The following is a 21,009-nucleotide window of genomic DNA, read 5'->3' as shown; positions in this document are numbered from 1 at the left end:
AGATCGCGCCACTGCACTCCAGCCTAGCTGACAGAGGGAGACTGTCCCAAAAGAAAAAAAAAAAAAAAAAAAAAGACAGTTGGAGGTCCGAGAGAGAAGTATAGAAAAAATATCTTTTGGCCAGGCGAGATGCCTCACACCTGTAATCCCATCATTTTGGGAGGCTGAGATGGGTTGCTTACCTGAGGTCAGGAGCTCAAGGTCAGCCTGGCCAACATGGTGAAACCTCATCTCTACTAAAAATACAAAAATTAGCTGGGCGTGGTGGCACATGTCTGTAATCCCAGCTACTCGGGAGGCTGAGGCAGGAGAATCACTGGAACTCGGGTGATGGAGGTTGCAGTGAGCCAAGATCGCACCACTGCACTTCAGGCTGGGAAACAGAGTGAGACTCCATTTCAAAAAAATAAATAAATAAATAAAATAAAAAATATCCTTTGAATTTGGCAGTTAGTAGTTATCGGTGACATTCATGATGAAGTGATAGAATTCCTAGAAGCTATATTGCCAAGAGCAGTGGGCTCAGTTGTGAATGACTGTATGCCTGGCTAGGAACAATGAGGATACTAAACACATACACAAAAATATTAAATACATTTGGCAATTTATACATTAAATATTTATTAATGTTTTGGGATTGTTGTGTATCAGTAATTATACCTAGTAAAAAGAAAGATCCACATTCAAATTCTCCAGAAATGTTGGGTGGCCAGGTAAGGAGGAAGAAGAGCATTTTGAAAACCAAAACCAAAACCAGGAAAAGCTAAAAAGAGTTTCTTCCAAATCTCCTAAATCTTAGAGGCTGAATTCACATCTTCAGCCTCTATCCCCCAAAGTGAATTTTAAGGGACTTGAGAAGCTTATACCCCATCTGAAAACATGCTGCATGATTTCCTCTTTCATGTCTCCAGCTCCGTACATTTCTTTTATGCTTTGCTAGTAAAGAAATTTTACGTTTTTGTCTTTCCACCAATCATATCATAGTCCCCTGTTGTCACTCATGCAGTCAGTGTCTTTTTCTTTTTCTTTTTTTAATCTCTAGCACCTAGCATGTGGCTAGCACATAACAGATTCTCAATACATATTTGCTGAGTGGCTACAATACTCAGTTGTTACCCTAATGAAAAAGAGAGATGGATTTCCTTTATAACTGCTACTTTGAGTTTTTTTCAGTTGTTTGGAATAAGAATGAAAATATTTACATAATTAATCTGCAAATAGTGAATGCCAACAAAAATGTAATTCTTAAAACCCATATTGGTCGGGCACAGTGGCTCACAGCTGTATTTCTAGCAATTTGAGAGGCCAAGGTGGGAGGATCACTTGAGTCCAGGAGTTCAAGACCAGCCCGGGCAATATAGTGATATCTCATTTCTACAAATAATTTTAAAAAGTATCCAAGCATGGTGGCATGTGACTGCAGTCCCAGCTACTCAGGAGGCTGAGGTGGGAGGATTGCTTGACCCCGAGTGGTGGGGCTTCAGTGAGCCAAGATCGCATCACTGCCCTCCACCCTTGGTGACAGAGCAAGACCCTATCTAAAACAAAACAAAACAAAAATCTATATTGCCATATTGTTGTTCACGCCATGTTTGTTCCCTTGGGAAAAGAAAATAAAAACCTCAGTTTCTAAATTTATTTGTTTTCTAGAATAGGACTTAGCAGGTGGTCTTAGAAGAAACTACTTTGCAATAATTTATTTTAACATTTTCAAACAAGAAATATAAAAACTTGAACTCACTCCTTTTTTTTTCATTTCACTGGTCATCTGTCAAAAACAAACAAACAAGATATGATTAAATCAAGGAGAACATTTTAAAATTAATTTAAATTATTTAAAAATTAAATATATAGTTTTAAATATATTTATTATTCCTTTTAAAAACACCAGTTATATTGAGATTGTCTTAACTACAAATTAAAATGATCTAAGGATAAACTTTTTAAAGAGAAAACATAAACTTACAGTTTGAGGATAATCAGGTGGTGGTAATAGAGGTGTTCTTTTATCCAGTGTTCTGTCTAAATTTCTTTTGGCTCCATCAATTCTGAAATTTATAGTTAGAAATTTGACTCTCTTGATAACATTATCATAAGTTACTAAAACATTACAATTTGAGCATTTTTCCAACTATACCAAGAGATATTCAAGAGTTATCTCACTGTATTTTTTTATGAGAAACAAATCCCAATAGACATTATCAATGAGACCTTAATTTTTAAAGAATGCATATATACGTAACAGGGTGAGAATAAAAATCAAAATCAAATTTTTTCAAGTATAACTTACTGACCATTTAAAAATTAATCCCAATGGATAGTGGGCTCTTATATGTATCTCTGTTCAAATGTCTGCCAGTCTGTCAGAGAAGCCTCCCTGTATCCCCTATATTAAGTAGCACCTCCTTCGTTATCCATCCATTTTATCCTCATTTATCTTGCTTCAGAGCACTTACCATCATTTTATATACAATATTTTGTAAACTGTTTTATTCACTGTGGTTATCCTCAGTGCCTAGAACAGTACCTGGCACATAGTAGCTGCTCAAGAAACAGTTTACCTTCAAAACTGCTTATAGATTTTTTACATCCATAAGATACAATTTTCTCTTTAAATTAAGTTGTATAATCCTATGGTGTAATCCATTAATCTGTCAATAAATATTTATTGAATGCCTATATTATGCAAATAACAATACTAGAGCATATTAAAATATAACAACAAATCTCAAGGACTGATGAACTGACTGAGAAGAAAAACAGAGTGCCACATAGGTACCCTGTGGTTCAGAGAGGGGACAAGTTCACTTTCATCTGTGAAGGCCACATACACATGTTACCATTAGCAATGAGCTTTAAATGAAAGAGAGGATTTCAGGTGGAGACATAGTTTTCCTGGGATCTAAAAAACAAAGACCCCAAGGAACAGGAAGGCAAGGAAAGGATCAAAGGAGGAAAAAGGAAGCAGGGGTCGTTCAATCCACCCAAAGGTGACAGTGTCAAGTGGAGATAAGTCTGGAGAAGTGGATTGAAATATCCAGCTAAAGGCCTCAAAAACAAACTATTTAATCCAATAGACAATGGGGAGTAAACGAGAGGTTCTGAGCTTGGAAACATATTTAGGAAGACAAATCTAATAGTCTATAAGGCTGGATATACTAGAAGAGATGGCCAAAGAAAAAAGCATACAAGGGAATTTAAAAGAGAATTCAGAAAAGATTGGAGGGTGTCAAGTATGACAGGAATGAGGAAAAACAACAATTGAATGAGCAAAGGAGATACCATCAGATAGGTAAGAGGAGAACCAAAAGAAAAAAAAAGAAAAAGAAAAATCTGAAGGAAAGGGTGTTCACTGGAGCCATAAAACCAGACTGGTAGATGGCATAAAGAAGGACCATGTCTGTTTTGCTCACTGCTTTCCCCACACCACTTAAATCGTATCCATCAAGAGTAGGAGCTCAATAAGAAACTGTTGAATGAATGATCAGAATAGCATATCTGGAAATGATCTTGCATATCTAGTTTAATACCTTACCTGGTAGATGAATCCTCTCAGCAATATCAAGCTGTACCCTTGGGAGTCCAGGGGCACAGCTTGAGAGAACCATGAGAGTACTGTGAGATGGGTGGGGATGTTGGAAGAGAGGTGTAGTCATGACTTTATTTTATAAATTTTTGTGGGTACATAGTAGGTGTATGTATTTATGGGTTACATGAGATATTTTGATACAACCATGCTATGCATAATAATAATATCAAGGTAAATAGGGTATCCATCGCCTCAAGCATTTATCCTTTGTGTTTCAAACAATTCAATTATACTCTTTTAGTTATTTTAAAATGTACAATTAAGTTATTTTTTATTATAGTTACCCTGTCATGCTAGCAAATACTATGTCTCTTTTTTTTTGAGACAAGAGTCTCACTCTGTCCTCCAGGCTGGAGTGCTGTGGCATGATCTCGACTCACCAAAACCTCTGCCACCCAGTTCAAGTGATTCTCCTGCCTCAGCCTCCCAAGTCGCTGGGATTATAGGCTCAGGCTACCAGGCCCGGCTAATTTTTTGTATTTTTAGTAGAGATGGGGTTTCATCATGTTGGCCAGGCTGGTCTCAAACTCCTGACCTCAAGTGATCCACCTGCCTTGGCCTCCCAAAGTGCTGGGATTACAGGCGTGAGCCGCCGTGCCTGGCCCTTTTTCTCTTTTTGTACCCATTAACCATCCCCAATTCCCTCCCCTCATCTCCCCAACTACCCTTCACAGTCTCTGGTAACCATCCTTCTACAATCTATCTCCATGAATTCAAAGAGTTTAATTTTTAGCACCCACAGATAGGTGAATGAGTTTAATTTTCAGTGCCCACAGATAAGTGAAAGCATGTAATGTTCGTCTTTCTGTGCCTGCCTTATTTCACTTAACATTATGACCACCCATGTTGTTGCAAATGATAGGTTCTCATTCTTTTTTATGGCTGAATAGTACTCCATTATGTGTATGTACCACATTTTCTTTATCCATTCATCTGGGTTCTTTGTTTTTGTTTTGTTTTCTTTTTTAAGCAAGTTTATTAGAGAAGTAAAGAAACAAAAGAATGGCTACTCCATAGACAGAGCAGCCCATCCATCTGTTTATGGACACTTAGGTTGTTTCCAAATCATTTTTTGTTTTTTGTTTGTTTTGTTTTTGCTTTTTGAGACAGAGTCTGGCTCTGTCGCCAGGCTGGAGCGTGGTGGCGTGATCTTGGCTCACTGCAACCTCCGACTCCCTGGTTCAAGCTATTCTGACTCAGCCTCCCAAGTAGCTGGGACTACAGGTGCATGCCACCATGCCCAGCTAATTTTTGTATTTTTAGTAGAGACAGGGTTTCACCATGTTGGCCAGTATGGTCTCAATTTTCTGACCTCGTGATTCACCCGCCTCGACCTCCCAAAGTGCTGGGATTACAGGCATGAGCACCACGCCTGGCTTTTTTTTTTTTTTTTTTGAGAGAGTCTCGCTCTGTCACCCAGGTTGGGGTGCAGGTGGCACGATCTCAGCTCACTGCAACCTCTGCCTCCCAGGTTCAAGTGATTCTCCTGCCTCAGCCTCCTGAGTAGCTGGGATTACAGGCACCCACCACCATGCCCAGCTAATTTTTGTATTTTTAGTAGAGACAGGGTTTCACCATGTTGGCCAGGCTGGTCTCGAACTCCTGACCTCAGGTGATCCACCCCTGTTTGCTATTTTCATGTCTTCTTTTGAGAAATGTCTATTTAGATCTTTTGCCTATTTTTAAATCGGATTACTAGATTTTTTTTCCTATAGAGTTTGTATTAGGCCATTCTTGCATTGCTATAAATAACTAAGACAGATGTGGTGACTCATACCTGTAATTCCAGTCCTTTGGGAGGCCATGGCAGAAGAATTGCTTGAGCCCAAGAGTTTGAAACTAGACTGGGCAACATAGTGAGACTTTGTTTCCAAAAAAAAAAAAAAGGAAATTTTTTAAAAAGAGAGAAATACCTGAGACTGGGTAATGTATAAAGAAAAGAGGTGTAATTGGCTCCTGGTTCTGCAGGCTGCACAGGAAGCATAGCAGCATCTGCTGTTCGGGAGGCCTCAGAAAGCTTATAATCATGGTGGAAGGTGAAGGAAGAGCAGGCATGTCACATGGTGAAAGCAGAAGCAAGAGCAGAGATGGGAGGCACACTTTGAAGCAACCAGATCTCATGAGAACTCACTATTGTGAGGACAGCATCAAGGGGATGGTGCTTAAACATTTATGAGAAATCTAACCCCATGATCCAATCACCTCCCACCAGGCCCCACCTCCAAAACTGAGGAATACAATTCAACATGAGATTTCAGTGGGGTCACACATCTAAACTTATTAGAGTTGTTAGAGCTCTTTATATATTATGATTATTAATCCCTTGTCAGATGGGTAGTTTGCAAATATGTTTTCCCATTCTATGGGTTGTCTCATCATGTTATTTCCTTTGCTGTGAGGAAGCTTTTTAACTTGATATGATCCCATTTGTCTATTTTTGCTTTTGTTGCCTATATTCGTGGGGTATTACTCAAGAAATCTTTGCCCACTCCAATATTCTGGAGAGTTTCACCCAGTTGTTTTCTTGTAGTAGTTTCATAGCCTTAGATTTAAGTCTTTTTTTTCTCTTTTGAGACAATGTTTCACTCTTGTTGCCCAGGCTGGAGTGCAATAGCGCGATCTTGGCTCACCGCAACCTCCGCCTCCTGGGTTCAAGCGATTCTCCTGCCTCAGCCTCTTGAGTAGCTGGGATTACAGGCATGCAGCACCATGCCCAGTTAATTTTGTATTTGTAGTAGAGATGGGGTTTCTCCATTTTGGTAAGGCTGGTCTTGAACTCCCAACCTCAGGTGATCCACGCGCCTTGGCCTCCCAAAGTGCTGCGATTACAGGCGTAAGCCAGTGCACCCGGCCTAGGATTGTTTCTTCTATATCTGTGAAGAATGTCATTGGTACTTTGATAGAGATTGTATTGAATCTGTAGATATTTGGGGGGTAGTAAAGACACTTTAACAATATTAATTCTGTTGGGCCGGGCATGGTGGCTCACGCCTATAATCCCAGCGCTTTGGGAGGCCGAGGCGGGCAGATTACCTGAGGTCGGGAGTTTGAGACCAGCCTGACCACCATGGAGAAACCCCATCTCTACTAAAAATACAAAATTAGCTGGGCGTGGTGGCACATGCCTGTAATCCCAGCTACTCAGGAGGCTGAGGCAGGAGAATCACTTGAACCTGGGAGGCGGAGGTTGCGGTGAGCTGAGATCGTGCCATTACACTCCAGCCTGGGCAACAAGAGCGAAACTCCATCTCAAAAAAATAAAATAAAATAAAATAAAAAAATAAAAAACAATATCAATTCTGCTAATCCATGAACATGGAATATCTTTCCATTATTTTCTGGACTTTTCAATTTCTTTTTTTTTTTTTTTTTAGGCAGAGTTTTGCTCTTTGTTGCCCAGGCTGGAGTGCAGTGGCATGATCTTCACTCACTGTAACCTCTGCCATCAGGGTTCTAAGCAATTCTCCTGTCTTAGCCTCCCAAATAGCTGGGATTACAGGTGCCCACCACCACACCAGCTAATTTTTGTATTTTTAGTAGAGATGAGGTTTCACTCTACTCTGTTGGCCAGGCTGGTCTCAAACTCCTTACCACAGGTGATCCACCCGCCTCAGCCTCCCACAGTGCTGGGATTACAGGCATGAGCTATCGCGCCTGGCCGATGAATGACCTTTTTAATGTGTTGTTGAATTTGTTTTGCTAGTATTTTGTTGAGGATTTTTGTATCAATATTCATCTGTGATATTGGCCTGCAGTTTCCTTTTTTTGATGTATCTTTGTCTGATTTTGGTATCAGGGTAATACTGGCCTCAAAAAATGAGTTTGGAAGTATTCCCTCCTCTATTTTTCAGACTAGTTTAAGTAGCATTGGTATTAGTTCCTCTTTAAATGTTTAATATAATTCAGCAGTGAAGTCATTGGGGTCTGGGCTTTTTTTGCTGGAAGACGTTTTATTATGGCTTCAATCTCATTACTTGTTATTGGTCTGTTCAGGTTTTGGATTTCTTCATGGTTCAATCTTTGTAGGTTGTATGTGTCTACAAATTTATCCATTTCTTCTAGATATTCCAATTTATTGGCATACAGTTGCTCATCGTGGCCACTAATGATCCTTTGAATTTCTGCAGTATCAATTGTAATGTCTCCTTTTTCATCTCTGATTTTATTTATTTGGATCCTCTCTCTTTTTTTCTTAGTCTGGTTAAAGATTTGTCTATTTTGTTTAACTTTTTAAAAAAATCAACTTTCTGTTTCATTCATCTTTTGTATTGTTTTCTTCATTCCAATGTCATTTATTTCTCCTCTGATCTTTATTATTTATTTTCTTCAGCTAATTTTGGTTTGGTTTGCTCTTGTTTTGTCATTTGTTAAGATGCATCACTAGGTTATTTATTTGAAGTTTTTCATCTTTGTTGATGTAGGCACTTACAGCTATAAATTTCTCTTTTAGTACTGCTTTCACTGTATCCCATAGGTTTTCATATGTCGCATTCCATTATCATTTGTTTCAAGAAAATTTTCAATTTCCTTCTTAATTTCTTCATTGACTCACTGGTCACACAAAGCACATTTTTAAATTTCCATGTGTTTGTATAGTTTCCAAAATTCCTCTTGTTATTGATTTCTAGTTTTATTCCACTGTGTTCAGAGAAGGTGCTTGATATTATTTCAAATTTTTTGAATGTTTTAAGACTGGTTTTGTGACCTAACATATGGTCTATCCTTGATAATGATTCATGTGCTCAGGAGAAAAATGTGTATTCTGCAGTTGTTGGAGGAAATGTTCTGAAAATATCTGCTATGTCCATTTGGTCTATCGTGCAAATTAAATCTGATGTTTGTTGACTTTCTGTCTGGAAAATCTGTCCAGTGCTGAAAATGGGTTGTTGAAGTCTCCAGCCATTATTGTATTAAGGTCTATCTCTCTCTTTAGCTTGAATAATATTTGCTTTATATATCTGGGTGCTCCAGTGTTAAGTGCATATATATTTACAACTGTCATATCCTCTTGCTGAATTGACCACTTTATCATCATGTAATTACCTTCTTTGTCTCTTCTTAAAATTTTGTCTTGAAATCTATTTTGTCTGATATAAGTATAGCTACTCCCACTCTTATTTGGTTTCCACTGGCCTGGAATATCTTTTTCTGTTCCTTTATTTTCAGTCTATGCAATGTCTTTATAGGTGAAGTGTGTTTGGGTCTTGTTTTTTTTTGTTGTTGTTGTTTGTTTGTTTTTGAGATGGAGTTTCACTATTTTTGCCCAGGCTGGAGTGCAATGGTGCAACCTTGGCTCACTGCAACCCCTGCTTCCCAGGTTCAAGCAATTCTCTTGCCTCGGCCTCCCAAGTAGCTGGGATTACAGGCACACACCACTACGCCCAGCTAATTTTGTATTTTTAGTAGAGACGGGGTTTCACCATGTTGGCCAGGCTGGTCTTGAACTCCTGACCTCCAGTAAGCCACCTGCCTTGGCCTCCCAAAGCGCTGGGATTAGAGGAGTGAGCCACCGTGCCTGGCCTGGGTCTTGTTTTTTTATCCATTCAGCCATTCTGTGTCTTTCTTTCTTTTTTTTTTTTTTTGAGACGGAGTCTCGCTCTGTCGCCCAGGCTGGAGTGCAGTGGCACCATCTCAGCTCACTGCAAGCTCCGCCTCCCGGGTTTACGCCATTCTCCTGCCTCAGCCTCCCAAGTTGGGACTACAGGCGCCCGCCACCTCGCCCGGCTAGTTTTTTGTATGTTTTAGTAGAGACGGGGTTTCACCAGGTTAGCCAGGATGGTCTCGATCTCCTGACCTCGTGATCCACCCGTCTCGGCCTCCCAAAGTGCTGGGATTACAAGCTTGAGCCACCGCGCCCGGCCCATTCTGTGTCTTTCAATTGGAAAGTTTAGGCCATCTACATTCAGTGTAATGGCAGGACTTACTCCTGCCATTTTGTTATTTGTTTTCTGGTTTTGTGATCTTCCCTTTCTTCTTTCCTTCCTTCCTGTCTTCCTTTATTGAAGGTGATTTTTCTCTGGTGGTATGATCTAATTTCTTGCTTTTTATTTTTTGTGTATCCATTGTGAGGCTACCATGAGGTTTGCAAATACTATCTTATAACCCATTATTTTATGCTGATAATAACTTAATATTGCTTGGATAACCAACAAATAAGCAAAAAGAATAAAAGTAATAAAAACTGTTTTTTTTTTTTTTTCTTGACAGGGTCTCATTCTGACACCCGAGCTGGAGTACAGTGGTATGATCTTGGCTCATTGTAACCTCTGCCTCCTGGGCTCAAGCAATCCTCCTGCCTCAGCCTCCTGAGTAACTGGAACTACACGCATGCACCACCATGCCCAGCTAACTTTTTGTATTTTTTGTAGAGATAGGGTTTCTCTGTGTTGCCTAGGCTGGTCTCCAACTCCTGGACTCAAGTGATCCACCTGCCTCAGCACCCGAAACTGCTGGAATTACAGGCAAGAGTCACCGTGCCCAGCCAGTAATAAAAACTCTACACACCTTGATTTCATCACCCTGCTTTTTAACTTTTTGTTGTTTCTATTTGTATCTTATTATACTTTCTATGTCTTTTTTTTTTTTTTTCTTGTTACAGAACAATAAACACCTTTATTACATAAGCAAAGACAGAAAGGATGAGGATTTATTTGGCTTTCTGGGCCTTGATTTTCCAAAGATAAAACTCCAACTCCCAGGTCTCTAACACATAGCCATCTGCTGGGCCCCACTGTTCTGGCCTTGATGTGATGCACGCAAGACGTTTGCCCTGCTGGAAATGTTCCTCCAGAAGACTGCTGATTTTGGCATTCTTTTTCCTTTCATCATATTTCTTCTAAATTTTTTTAGATTGTTTTTATTTAAAATCTCTTCCTCCTCAGGAGTCAGCTTGGCCCCCTTCTTGCTGCCCAGGGACAATGCACACTGGGACTTGCACCACTGTCAGTAGAGTGTGCTGTCACTGAGCATGATGCAGTTCTTCAACAGCATCTTGGTATGGACCAGTTTGTTATTGGACACATTGTAGACAACATTGATAATCCTTGTTTTGCATCTACAACACTCTGAGACCTAGGAGAAATTCCCTACATCCAGCCTCAAGGTACGGTATTTCTTGTTATGTCCCTGCACACGGCAGTGGGGGCCAATCTTGTTGTTGGCAGCAGGGCACTCCAGCTCATACTTCCACTTCTTGTGGGATGGCTTACTGTTGCCCCTCTCTTGCAGCACTTGTGCCAGACATCCTGAGAGAAGCCCCTTGCTTGGCACCTGTACTGTCTATGTCTTGAAAAAATGTTATAGTTATTATTTTGATTGGTTCATCTTTTAGTCTTTCTACTTAAGAGTAGTTTACACACCACAGTTACAGTGTTATATTCTGTGTTTTTTCTCTGTACTTAATATTACCAGTGAGTTTTGTACTTTCAGATGATTTCTTACTGCTCATTTTCTTTCTGATTGAAGTACTTTCTTCAGCATTTCTTGTAAGACAGGTCTCATGTTGATGAAATCCTTTAGCTTTTGTTTGTCTAGGAAAGTCTTTATTTCTCTTTCATGTTTAAAGCATATTTTTTCCAGATGCAGTAGTGTAAGGTTCCTTCAGCACTTTAAATATCTCATTCCACTCTCTCTTGGCTTGTAAGGTTTCCACTGAAGTCTGCTGCCAGACATACTGGAGTTCCATTGTATGTTATTTGCTTCTCCTGCTGCTTTTAGGATCCTTTCTTTCTCTTTAAGCTTTGGGAGTTTGATTATTAAATGCCTTGAGGGGCCAGGTGTGGTGGCTCATGTCTGTAATCCCAGCACTTTAGGAGGCTGAGGGAGGTGGATAACTTGAGGTTAGGAGTTTCAGACCAACCTGGCCAACATGGCAAAACCCCATCTCTACTAAAAATACAAAAAAATTAGCAGGGTGTGGTGGCATGTGCCTGTAATCCCAGCTACTCAGGAGGCTGGGGCAGAAGAATCACTTGAACCCAGGAGGCAGAGGTTGCAGTGAGCTGAGATCGCACCACTGTACTCTAGCCTGGGTGACACAGCAAGACTCCACTCCATCTCAAAAAAAAAAAAAAAAAATTCTTGAGGTCACCTTCTTTGGGTTAAATGTTAAATCTGCTTGGTGTTCTATAACCTTCTTGTACTTGAATGTCAATTATCTTTTTCGAGGTTTGGGAAGTTCTCTGATATTATCTCTTTGAATAAACCTTCTATCCTGTCTCTTTCTCTACCTCCTCTTTAAGGCCAATTACTCTTAGATTTGCCCTTTGGAGGCTGTTTTCTAGATCTTGTAGGCATGTTTCATTCTTCTTTATTCTTTTTTTTTTTTTTGTCTCCTCTGTGTATTTTCAAATAGCCTGTCTTCAAGTTCACTAATTCTTTCTGCTTGATCAATTCTGTCATTAAAACTGCTATTAAAAGAACGCTGATCCATTCTTCAGTATTTCAATTGCATTTTTCAACTCCAGAATTTCTGCTTGATTTTTAATTATTTCAATCTCCTTAAGTTTATCTGATATAGTTTGAAATTCTTTCTCTGTGTTATCTCGAATTTCTTTGGGTTGCCACAAAACTGCTATTTTGAATTATCTGTCTGAAAGGTGACATATCTTTGTTTCTCCAGGATTAGTTCCTAGTGCCTTATTTAGTTTGGTGAGGTCATGTTTTTCTGGATGGCGTTGATGCTTGTAGAAGTTCCTCAGTGGGCACTGAAGAGTTAGGTACTTATTGTATTCTTCGCAGTCTGGGCTTGTTTGTATCTGTCCTTCTTAGGAAGGCTTTCCAGGTATTTGAAGGGACCTGGGTGTTGTGATCGAAGCCATCTCTGCAGTAGGGGGCACCCCAAGCCCAGTAACATTGTGGTTCTTGCAGACTCATAGAAGTATCACTTTGTGGTCATGGATAAGATCCAGAAGTATTCTCTGAATTACCAGGCAGAAACTCTTGTTTTTTTCCCTTTACTCTCTCCCAAACATTCAGAGTCTCTCTCTGTGTGCTGAGCTGCCTGGAGCTGGAGGTGGGATGACACAAGCACTACTACGGCCACCACCACTCAACTGTGCTGGGTCAGATCTGAAGCCAGCATAACACTGGGTCTTGCCCAAGACCCACTGTCTCCACTACCTGGCTACCACCTATATTCACTCAAAGCCGTAGGTCTCTACAATCTGCAGGGGGTGAAGCAAGACAGGCTTCTGTCCCTCCCTTTCAGGTGGTGAGTTCTGTAAACCCCAGGTGGGTCCAGAGATCCCAACTGGGAGCTAGGGACTAGAGTCAAAAACCTTAGAAATCTACCTGGTGTCTTACTATACTGCTGCTGGGCTAGCACTCGAACCATGAGACTCAGTCCTTCCCACTTTCCCCCCCGCCCCCTCCGCCTTTCCACAGGCAGAGGAACCTCACCCCATGGCCACCAACACCACAGGCCCATAGGGATCCCTGCCAGGTTACTCCCAATGCTCACTTAAGGCCCAAGCGCTCTTCAGTCAGTTTGTGGTGAATGCTGCCTGGCCTGGGACTCACCCTTCAGGGCAGTGGGCTCCCCTCTGGCCCAGGGCAGGTCCAGAAATGCCATCCAAGAGCCAAGGCCTAGAATCAAGGACCCCAAGAGCCTACTTGGTGCTCTACCCCACTGTGCCCTACCTGGTACCTAAGATGTAAGACAAATTTCCCTTTACTTTTTCCTCTGCTTTTTTCAAGCAGATGGCGTCTCTCACCATAGCCAACACAGCTGTGAATGTGCTTGGCCTTACCTGGATAATTTCAGACAAGCCAGCATGTCTCAGAGTCTCACTCAAGGCCCACAGTGTACTACCTGAGTATTGCTGATGGTTATTCAAGGCCCGAGGGCTCTTTAGTCAGTTAATGATGGGTCCTGCTATGACTGTGCCTTTCCCTTCAAGGCAGCAGGTTCCCTTCTGGCCAACGATGTGCCAATAAATGTAATCCAGAAGCTAGGGCCCAGAATGGGGGCCTCATGACTCTGCTGGTGCTCTATCTTACTATGACTGAGCTGGTATCCCAGATGCAAGACAAAATTCTCTTTGCTCTTCCCTCTCCTCTCTTCATGTGGAAGGAAGGGTCTCTTTTGGAGCTGCAAACTGTGCAGCCTCGGGTTAGGGGTTAGGAAAGGAGTGGCACAAGTACTCCCTTAATGGCACCTGCTGGTGTCTCAGTAGGTCATGTGCCCCTGCAGTCCACTGGATATGAGCTCAGCTCAGCACTAGAACTCACCTAGGAGTTGCAGTCCCTGTGGCCTAGACTGCCTTTCAAGTTTATTTAGGGCCCCAGGGTACTTTAGCACTCCATGACGAGGCTTGCCAGAGCTCAAGTTTTGACAACTGAGATGTGCGATTCCCCTCTGCCTGGGGCTGACCTATATGCTTTCTCTGTGGTGAGGCATCAGCTGAGTTCAGCTCAGTTTTGCTTTCCACTGTGTCAGGGCAGCATTGAGTTCAGTGCAAAGTCTCACGATCACTGCACTCTCCCTCCGCAAGTGCACAGATTCTCTCTCCATGCCACGCAGCCACTGCTGGGATGGGAGGTGATTGGTGTCAGCAATTCAAGACGGTCTTTCCTGCCCGCTTCAGTGCCCCTTTCAGTAATATGAAGTTAAAACAAGGTATTGTGAGTGCTTATCTGATTTTTGGTTCTTACGAAGGTGTTTTATTGTGCGTAGACAGTTGTTAAATTTTGTGTCTGTTGTGGGGGATGTTCAGTGGAGCCTTCTGTTATACCATCTTGCTCTGTTCCCCCACCCCACTACCATGATCACTTTCTGAGGCAACCCAATTTATTGTTAGCGAGCTCTTTTTTTTTTTTCTGAGACAGAGTCTGGCTCAGTTGCCCGACTGAAGCGCAGTGGTGTAATCTCTAATCACTGCAGCCTCTGCCTCCCAGGTTCCAGTGATTCTCCTGCCTCAGCCTCCAAAGTAGCTGAGATTATAGGCATATGCCACCATGCCTGGCTAATTTCTGTGTTTTTAGTAGAGATGGGGTTTCACCATATTGGATAGTCTAGTCTCGAACTCCTGACCTCTGGTGATCCACCCGCCTTGGCCTCCCAAAGTGCTGGGATTACAGGCATAAGCCACTATGCCTGGCCAGCTAGCTCATATTCTTAGAAACAAATTTCTTATATTGAGCTGTATCTTTTTAACTTCTAGTGTCTGAAGCTATACAGAAAAAGTCATATTCTTTGTCCATGTTTACTTATCTGGTTCCTTTAATTATTCCTGTCAATGAATTACTGTTTATTATGAGTTTACTATGTTTTAGGCATAGGCTTAAGATCTTTATATGCATTTAATTCTCACAACATTCCTAAAACATACACACTATTTATATCTCCATATTACAGATGGGAACATGAAGATAAATTACATAACTTGTCAAATTCACGTGGCTAATAAGCTGCAGAGATGGTATATGAACTCAGGCCTGATTGATGGCACAGCCTATACTCTAATTAAGTGAACCAGCTTCCTTCAAATTTCCTCGCTCTCCTGTTGCTATGGTTTAAATGTGTCCCCCAAAAGTTCACGTGTTGGAAACTTAATGCCTCTGTTCTCATGAATGAATTAACGGATTAATGAGAACAATTATTAAGTGCCCTCATGATTGGATCAATGTCACTATCAAAGGTGTGGGCTCATTATCATTGGAATGGCTTATAAAAGCAAGCTCTCTCTGTCTTGTCCTCTCACCATGTGATGCTTTCCACCATGTTATCACTCAGCAAGAAGGCCCTTACAAGACGTCAGCACTATGCTCTTAAACTTCCCAGTCTCTAGAACTGTGAACTAAATAAACCTCTATTCTTTTTTTTCTTTTTTTTTTTTGAGACAGAGTTTTGCTCTTGTTGCCCAGGCTAGAGTGCAATGGCATGATCTCAGCTCACTGCAACCTCCGCCTCCTGGGTTCAAGTGATTCTCCTGCCTCAGCCTCCCAAGTAGCTGGGATTACAGGCATGTGTCACCACACCCAGCTAATTTTGTATTTTTAGTAGAGATGGGGTTTCTCCATGTTGGTCAGGCTGGTCTTGAACTCCCGACCTCAGGTGATCCTCCTGCCTCGGCCTCCCAAAGTGCTGGGATTACAGGCATGAGCCACCACACCCAGACATTTTTTAAATTTTTTTTGAGACAGAGTCTAGCTCTATCACCCAGCTAGAATGCAGTGGCTCAATCTCAGCTCACTGTAACCTCTGCCTCCCGGGTTCAGGCGATTCTCCTGCCTCAGCCACCTGAGTCGCTGGGATTATAGGTGCCTGCCATCATGCCCAGCTAATTTTTGTATTTTTAGTAGAGACAGGGTTTCACTGTGTTGGCCAGGCTGGTTTTGAACTCCTGAACTCATGATCTGCCTGCCTTGGCCTCCCAAAGTGCTGGGATTACAAGTATGAGCCACCATGTCTGGCCTAAACCTCTATTCTTTATAAATTATCCAGTCTGTACTATTCAGTTATAGCAATAAAAAATAGACTAGGATACCTCTGCAGCTATTCTGGTTTATCAATGTCCCTCTTTTTATTTTATGTAGAACACCTCACAAATTTGTATGTCATCCTTGCACACACACCTTACTAATCTTCTCTGTATTATTCCAATTTTTGTGCATGTGCTGCCAAAGTGAACACTCAAAGTCCCTTTAAAAGTGTGACCCCAGAATTCCATATGTTTGACCAGTGCAGAGTGAAAATTTTCTCTCCCATTTCCTATACGTGCTACATTTATTAAAGTATCCTAAAACTGAATTCGCCTTTTTGAGCAGCCTCATTTCCCTGTTGAATCTTACTAAACCTGTACTAAACTAAAACTTCTAAGACTTTCTCACATGAAGTAGAAAATGTGCCTGGATATCCTCCTCCTTTCTTTGTTAATCTTCAAGACCTTGGCCAGGCTTCCCTTCATCCATCATTTCTGCCTAAAGAGTCTAGCTCTCAGTGATTGCTGCCTTCAAGGAATTTACCTTATACTTTGGTATGCTAGTTGGCACTAGTCATAGTTAGCCTTGCACTGTAATTATCCCAACATAAATATGCCTGACTTCCTGTTCTTTATATATAAATGCCACCCTTTAACATAGCAACAATTTCTGGAGTGTGTTTTCTCCTACTGGCTATAAATAAAAAGAGCTGGGAAGAACATACAAGTGAGCATTTTCACTCCTTGACTATTTTTGATTTGTATATTAGCAATTATAAACAGGCTGGGCACAGTGGCTCCCAGCACTTTGGGAAGCCAAGGCAGGTAGATCGCTTGAGTTCAAGACCAGCCTGGGCAACAAAGTGAGATCTCGTCTCTACAAAAAACACAAAAATTAGCCAGGTGTGGTGGTGCACACCTGTAAACCCAGCTACTCAGGAGGCTGAGGTGGGAGGACTGCTTGAGCCAGAAAGGCAGAGGTTGCAGTAAACAGAGATCCCATCACTGGACTCCAGCCTGGGCAGAAGAGTGAGACCTTGTCTCAGAAAAAAAAGGAAGAGGGGCGGTGGCAAAAGCATGAACAATCATAGCTAAACTAAAACATTTTGTGATAAAATCAAATAAATAAATAAAAACTTCATAATTTCAAATGACTGGGTGAGAAACCACATGCACTAAAGGAGAGAAACTGGCTAGAATCAAGAGGTGAGGTAGTAGCCAAGGAAGAAGACAGGCTCCTTCTTGAGACTCTGGAAAGCTACAAAATGTTACTGGCTCAGCCAAGCGTTTTCAGGGACTGGTCCTAGTAGAGGGCCCACTTCTGCCCATGACTCTTTACATCCTACCTCACCCCAGGAACTCCCTCTATCCACAGACTTCATTCCACCTTTGAAATAGGGAAGTCTGTGCTCTTATCATCTAACAGGAGTAGATAGCAAGGGGATGGAGAATCCCAAAGTCCATGGCCATCCAGAAAGATATGTTTCCAGTTTTTTAAAAAAACTTTAATTTTATCAGGTATTTTTTAAAAAATGGTTTCTGAAAGTTTTTTTTTGTTGTTGGTTTTTCTAGTTTGTTTTTGTTTGTTTGTTTTTTGAGACAGAGTCTTGCTCTGTCACCAGGCTGGAGTGCAGTGGCGCCATCTTGGCTCATTGCAACCTCTGCCTCCCGGGTTCAAGTGATTCTCCTGCCTCAGCCTCCCGAGTAGCTAGGACTACAGGCATGCACCACCATGTCCAGCTAATTCTGTATTTTTAGTAGAGACGGTGTTTCACTATGTTGGCCAGGATGGTCTCAGTCTCCTGACCTCGTGATCCTCCCACCTTGGCCTCCCAAAGTGCTGGGATTACAGGCCTGAGCCACCATGCCCGGCTGAAAGTTTTTGCATTAGACCTTTGGCCAGCTAAAAATGAGTTTGAAATCCAAGGAGAATAAACCAAATATACTTAAAGTTTTTGAAAGTAGCCAAAAGAAACACACACAAGATAAAGTTAGTTTTCAAAGAATGAGCTTATTAATAAGGAGAAGAAAAAAAAGAAGTGGAATTCAGTAAGAGGTAAAGTTTAGCAAAGTGAGTGCTGACTGAAGTAACTTTTTTTTTTCTTTTAAATGAACCTAACATTGTGAACATATCCAGGAAAAATAAAACAAAACCAATAATTCAAAATGCATTTTTCCCAAAGAAATGCATAGCAATTCTTATCTCAGTATTAATACAGCACTATGCTTCAGGTAATTTTGAGGCAGTATTTTTAAATTAAGCACCAAAATAAAAGTTGTACTACTTACAGATCTGTATAAAGCACAAAAAGGCAAGGATCTTCCTTAAAAATTCATTCATCCCCTTATTCATTCGTCAACAATAACATGCCAAACCCTGTGATTTGTGTTGAGATCCCTCTCCTTAAGTATGTCAAAGTGGAGAAGACAACAAAGAAAATAAAAGTACATTGTGTTATAACATACTCTGTGCTTATGACATCCTGCTCTTCTGCTTTTCCTCTTGTCTTACCAGTCATACTTATAATACCTGCTGGTTGACTTTTCTCCACACATCTAACCTTTCGCCCTAGGTCTTTGCCTTCCTCAGCTCACATGCTCACTTGTGCTCTCCCCTGTGTTCTCTCTTGCCTAGCTCTCGCTCTTGCTCTCTCTGTGATTCCAACAATTCCCTATAGCTTTAAAAATCATCTACATGCTGGTGACTCCCAAATTTTTACATCTCCAGCCTAGACTTCTCTTATATATCCAACTGCTATTAATGTATTTCCCTTTAAATGTTACACAGGCACTTAAGCTCCAAAAGAGAATTATTGCTTTTTACCTCCACCTCCTGGACTTCCTCAATTCTCTATAAATGGCACTACTATCCACCTAGCTACCAAAGCTAACCCAACAGCAAATCCTACTGATTCTGCCTCTGACACATATCTCCTTCTAAACCTACTTTCCTCCTCCACTGTCTCCGGCCTTATCCAAACCACCATAAGTTCTCAACTATGCTACTGTAGTGGTATCCTCCCTGGTCTCTTTGTGTCCCCCTATTCCTGCTCTCTTCCCCTCCACCTCAGTCTATTCTTAATAGCCGGAGTGATATCTTTTAAATGTAAATCAGGTTTCATGTCACTTCCTTGATTGAAACATTTTAGCAGCTTCCACTGGACTTAAAAATAAAATCTGAATTCCTTGTCATGGCCCACAAGGCCCTACACTATCTGCTCCCACCTCCCTCTCCATCTTCATCTGATACTACTCTTCCCCAGGCTCATGATACTCTAGAGATGTTGGCCTTTGTCAGTTCCTAGCATGTACTGAAAGCATTCATATTTCAGGGATTTCACACTTGCTATCCACTCTGCTAGACAGCCTTTCTCATGTTTACTTAGATGACAGTCTTCTCATTCTCTGGATCTCTACTTACATATTACATCCACAGGCCTTTCCTGCTCCTGGGAAGATCTTCTCTCTATCCCACTGTCTTATTTCCTTTTTTTTTTTTTTTTAGACGGAGTCTTGCTCTATCATCCATGCTAGAGTGCAGGCGTGATCTTGGCTCACTGCAAGCTCCGCCTCCCAAGTTCAAGTGGTTCTCCTGTCTCGGCCTCCCGAGTAGCTGGGACTACAGGTGCCCACCACCACACCCGGCTAATTTTTGGTATTTTTTTTAGTAGAGACGGGGCTTCACCGTATTAGCCAGGATGGTCTTGATCTCCTGACCTTGTGATCTGCCCACCTCAGCCTCCCAAAGTGCTGGGATTACAGGCGTGAGCCACTGCGCCCGGCCCCACTGCCTTATTTCTTCGTAGCATCTATCATCATCTAAAAGGTTAACATGCCCCTTTTGTTTTTTACATGTTTACTACCTGTTTCCTCTCACTAGCATACAAACGACTTAAAGACACCATCCTTTCTTGTTGTGTTTTCTTTTTTTTTTTGAGATGGAGTCTCGCTCTGTCACCAGGCTGGAGTGCAATGGCTTGATCTCAGCTCACTGTAACCTCCACCTCCCCGGTTCAAGCTATTCTCATGTCTCAGCCTCCCAAGTAGGTGGGATTACAGGTGCCCGCCACCACGTCTGGCTAATTTTTGTATTTTTAGTAGAGACAGTGTTTCGCCATATTGGTCAGATTGGCTTCGTACTCCTGACCTCAGGTGATTCACCCACCTCAGCCTCCCAAAGTGCTGGGATTACAGGCGTGAGCCACCGTCTGTTGTGTTTTCTATGGTCTCCTCAGTAACAAGCATCTGTGTAACAGCAGATACTTACTATCTGCTAAATAAACTGATGTGAGAGAAATGCGTACATGAAAGGGATTAGGAGAAGGCTTTCTAGAGGAGGTGATCCATAAACTAAACCTGGAAGAACTAGGATAAGTATTCAGCCAGACAGTGCAGTGAGGGAAATTGCAGAGCACATCTCTAAACTGTATACAGTATATTTGTGTATAAACTGTAATACAGTATATTTGTATATTTGTGAAATACAGTATATTTGTGAAACTGCAAGTAGTTCAACATGATAATGCAAGATAATGAAAAGTTATGGAGTATAAACAATCTGGGCCTGATGCAGTGGCTCATGCCTGTAATTCCAGCACTTTGGGAGGCCAAGGCAGATGGAATACTTAAGCCCAGGAATTTGAGACCAGACTGGGCAACATGGCGAAATTCTGTGTCTTCAAAAAATACAAAAAATTAGCCAGGTGTGGTGGTGCATGCCTGTAGTCCCAGCCACTTGAGAGGCTAAGATGGGAGGAGCACGAGAGTCCAGGAGGTCAAGGCTCCAGTGAGCTGAGATCGTGCCACTATACTCCAGCCTGGGTGACAGAGCAAGACCCTGTCTCAAAAAAAAAAAAAAAAAAGGGAACAATGTTTAATTCCTAGAGAACTCCCTTCTCTACTCTAAATCTACTGAAACACTGAACAGAATCTTAGGAATGAAGGAGGAATTCACCTCTCTCTTTTTTTCTTTTCTTTTTTTTTTTTTTTTTTTTTTTT

General features: G+C 41.5%; 1 protein-coding gene, 1 non-coding gene and 1 pseudogene across 4 annotated transcripts in view; all 3 read right to left on the bottom strand.

Moving 5' to 3' along the window:
• Nucleotides 1–21,009, bottom strand: part of DNAH12 (dynein axonemal heavy chain 12) — a 256,283-nt gene that overhangs the window by 222,038 nt on the left and 13,236 nt on the right. For all 3 annotated transcript variants that reach the window (XM_031935192.1, XM_031935193.1, XM_031935194.1), the window contains exons 3-4: nucleotides 1,967–2,048; nucleotides 1,742–1,768 (exon numbers count right to left, since the gene is read on the bottom strand). In XM_031935192.1, coding sequence (XP_031791052.1) covers nucleotides 1,742–1,768; nucleotides 1,967–2,048 — 109 coding nt within the window. The remainder of the gene's footprint in view (nucleotides 1–1,741; nucleotides 1,769–1,966; nucleotides 2,049–21,009) is intronic.
• LOC111532849 lies at nucleotides 10,115–17,393 on the bottom strand (annotated as a pseudogene).
• On the bottom strand, nucleotides 16,117–16,223 carry LOC111534741. The gene has a single exon (XR_002729195.1). It is a non-coding gene; the product is annotated as a U6 spliceosomal RNA (small nuclear RNA).

This window comes from Piliocolobus tephrosceles, chromosome 2, assembly GCF_002776525.5.
Source record: "Piliocolobus tephrosceles isolate RC106 chromosome 2, ASM277652v3, whole genome shotgun sequence".
Classification (NCBI taxonomy): Eukaryota; Metazoa; Chordata; class Mammalia; order Primates; family Cercopithecidae; genus Piliocolobus; species Piliocolobus tephrosceles.
The sequence above is the reverse complement of the archived record's forward strand: the minus strand, read 5'-3'. Positions and strand labels throughout refer to the sequence as shown.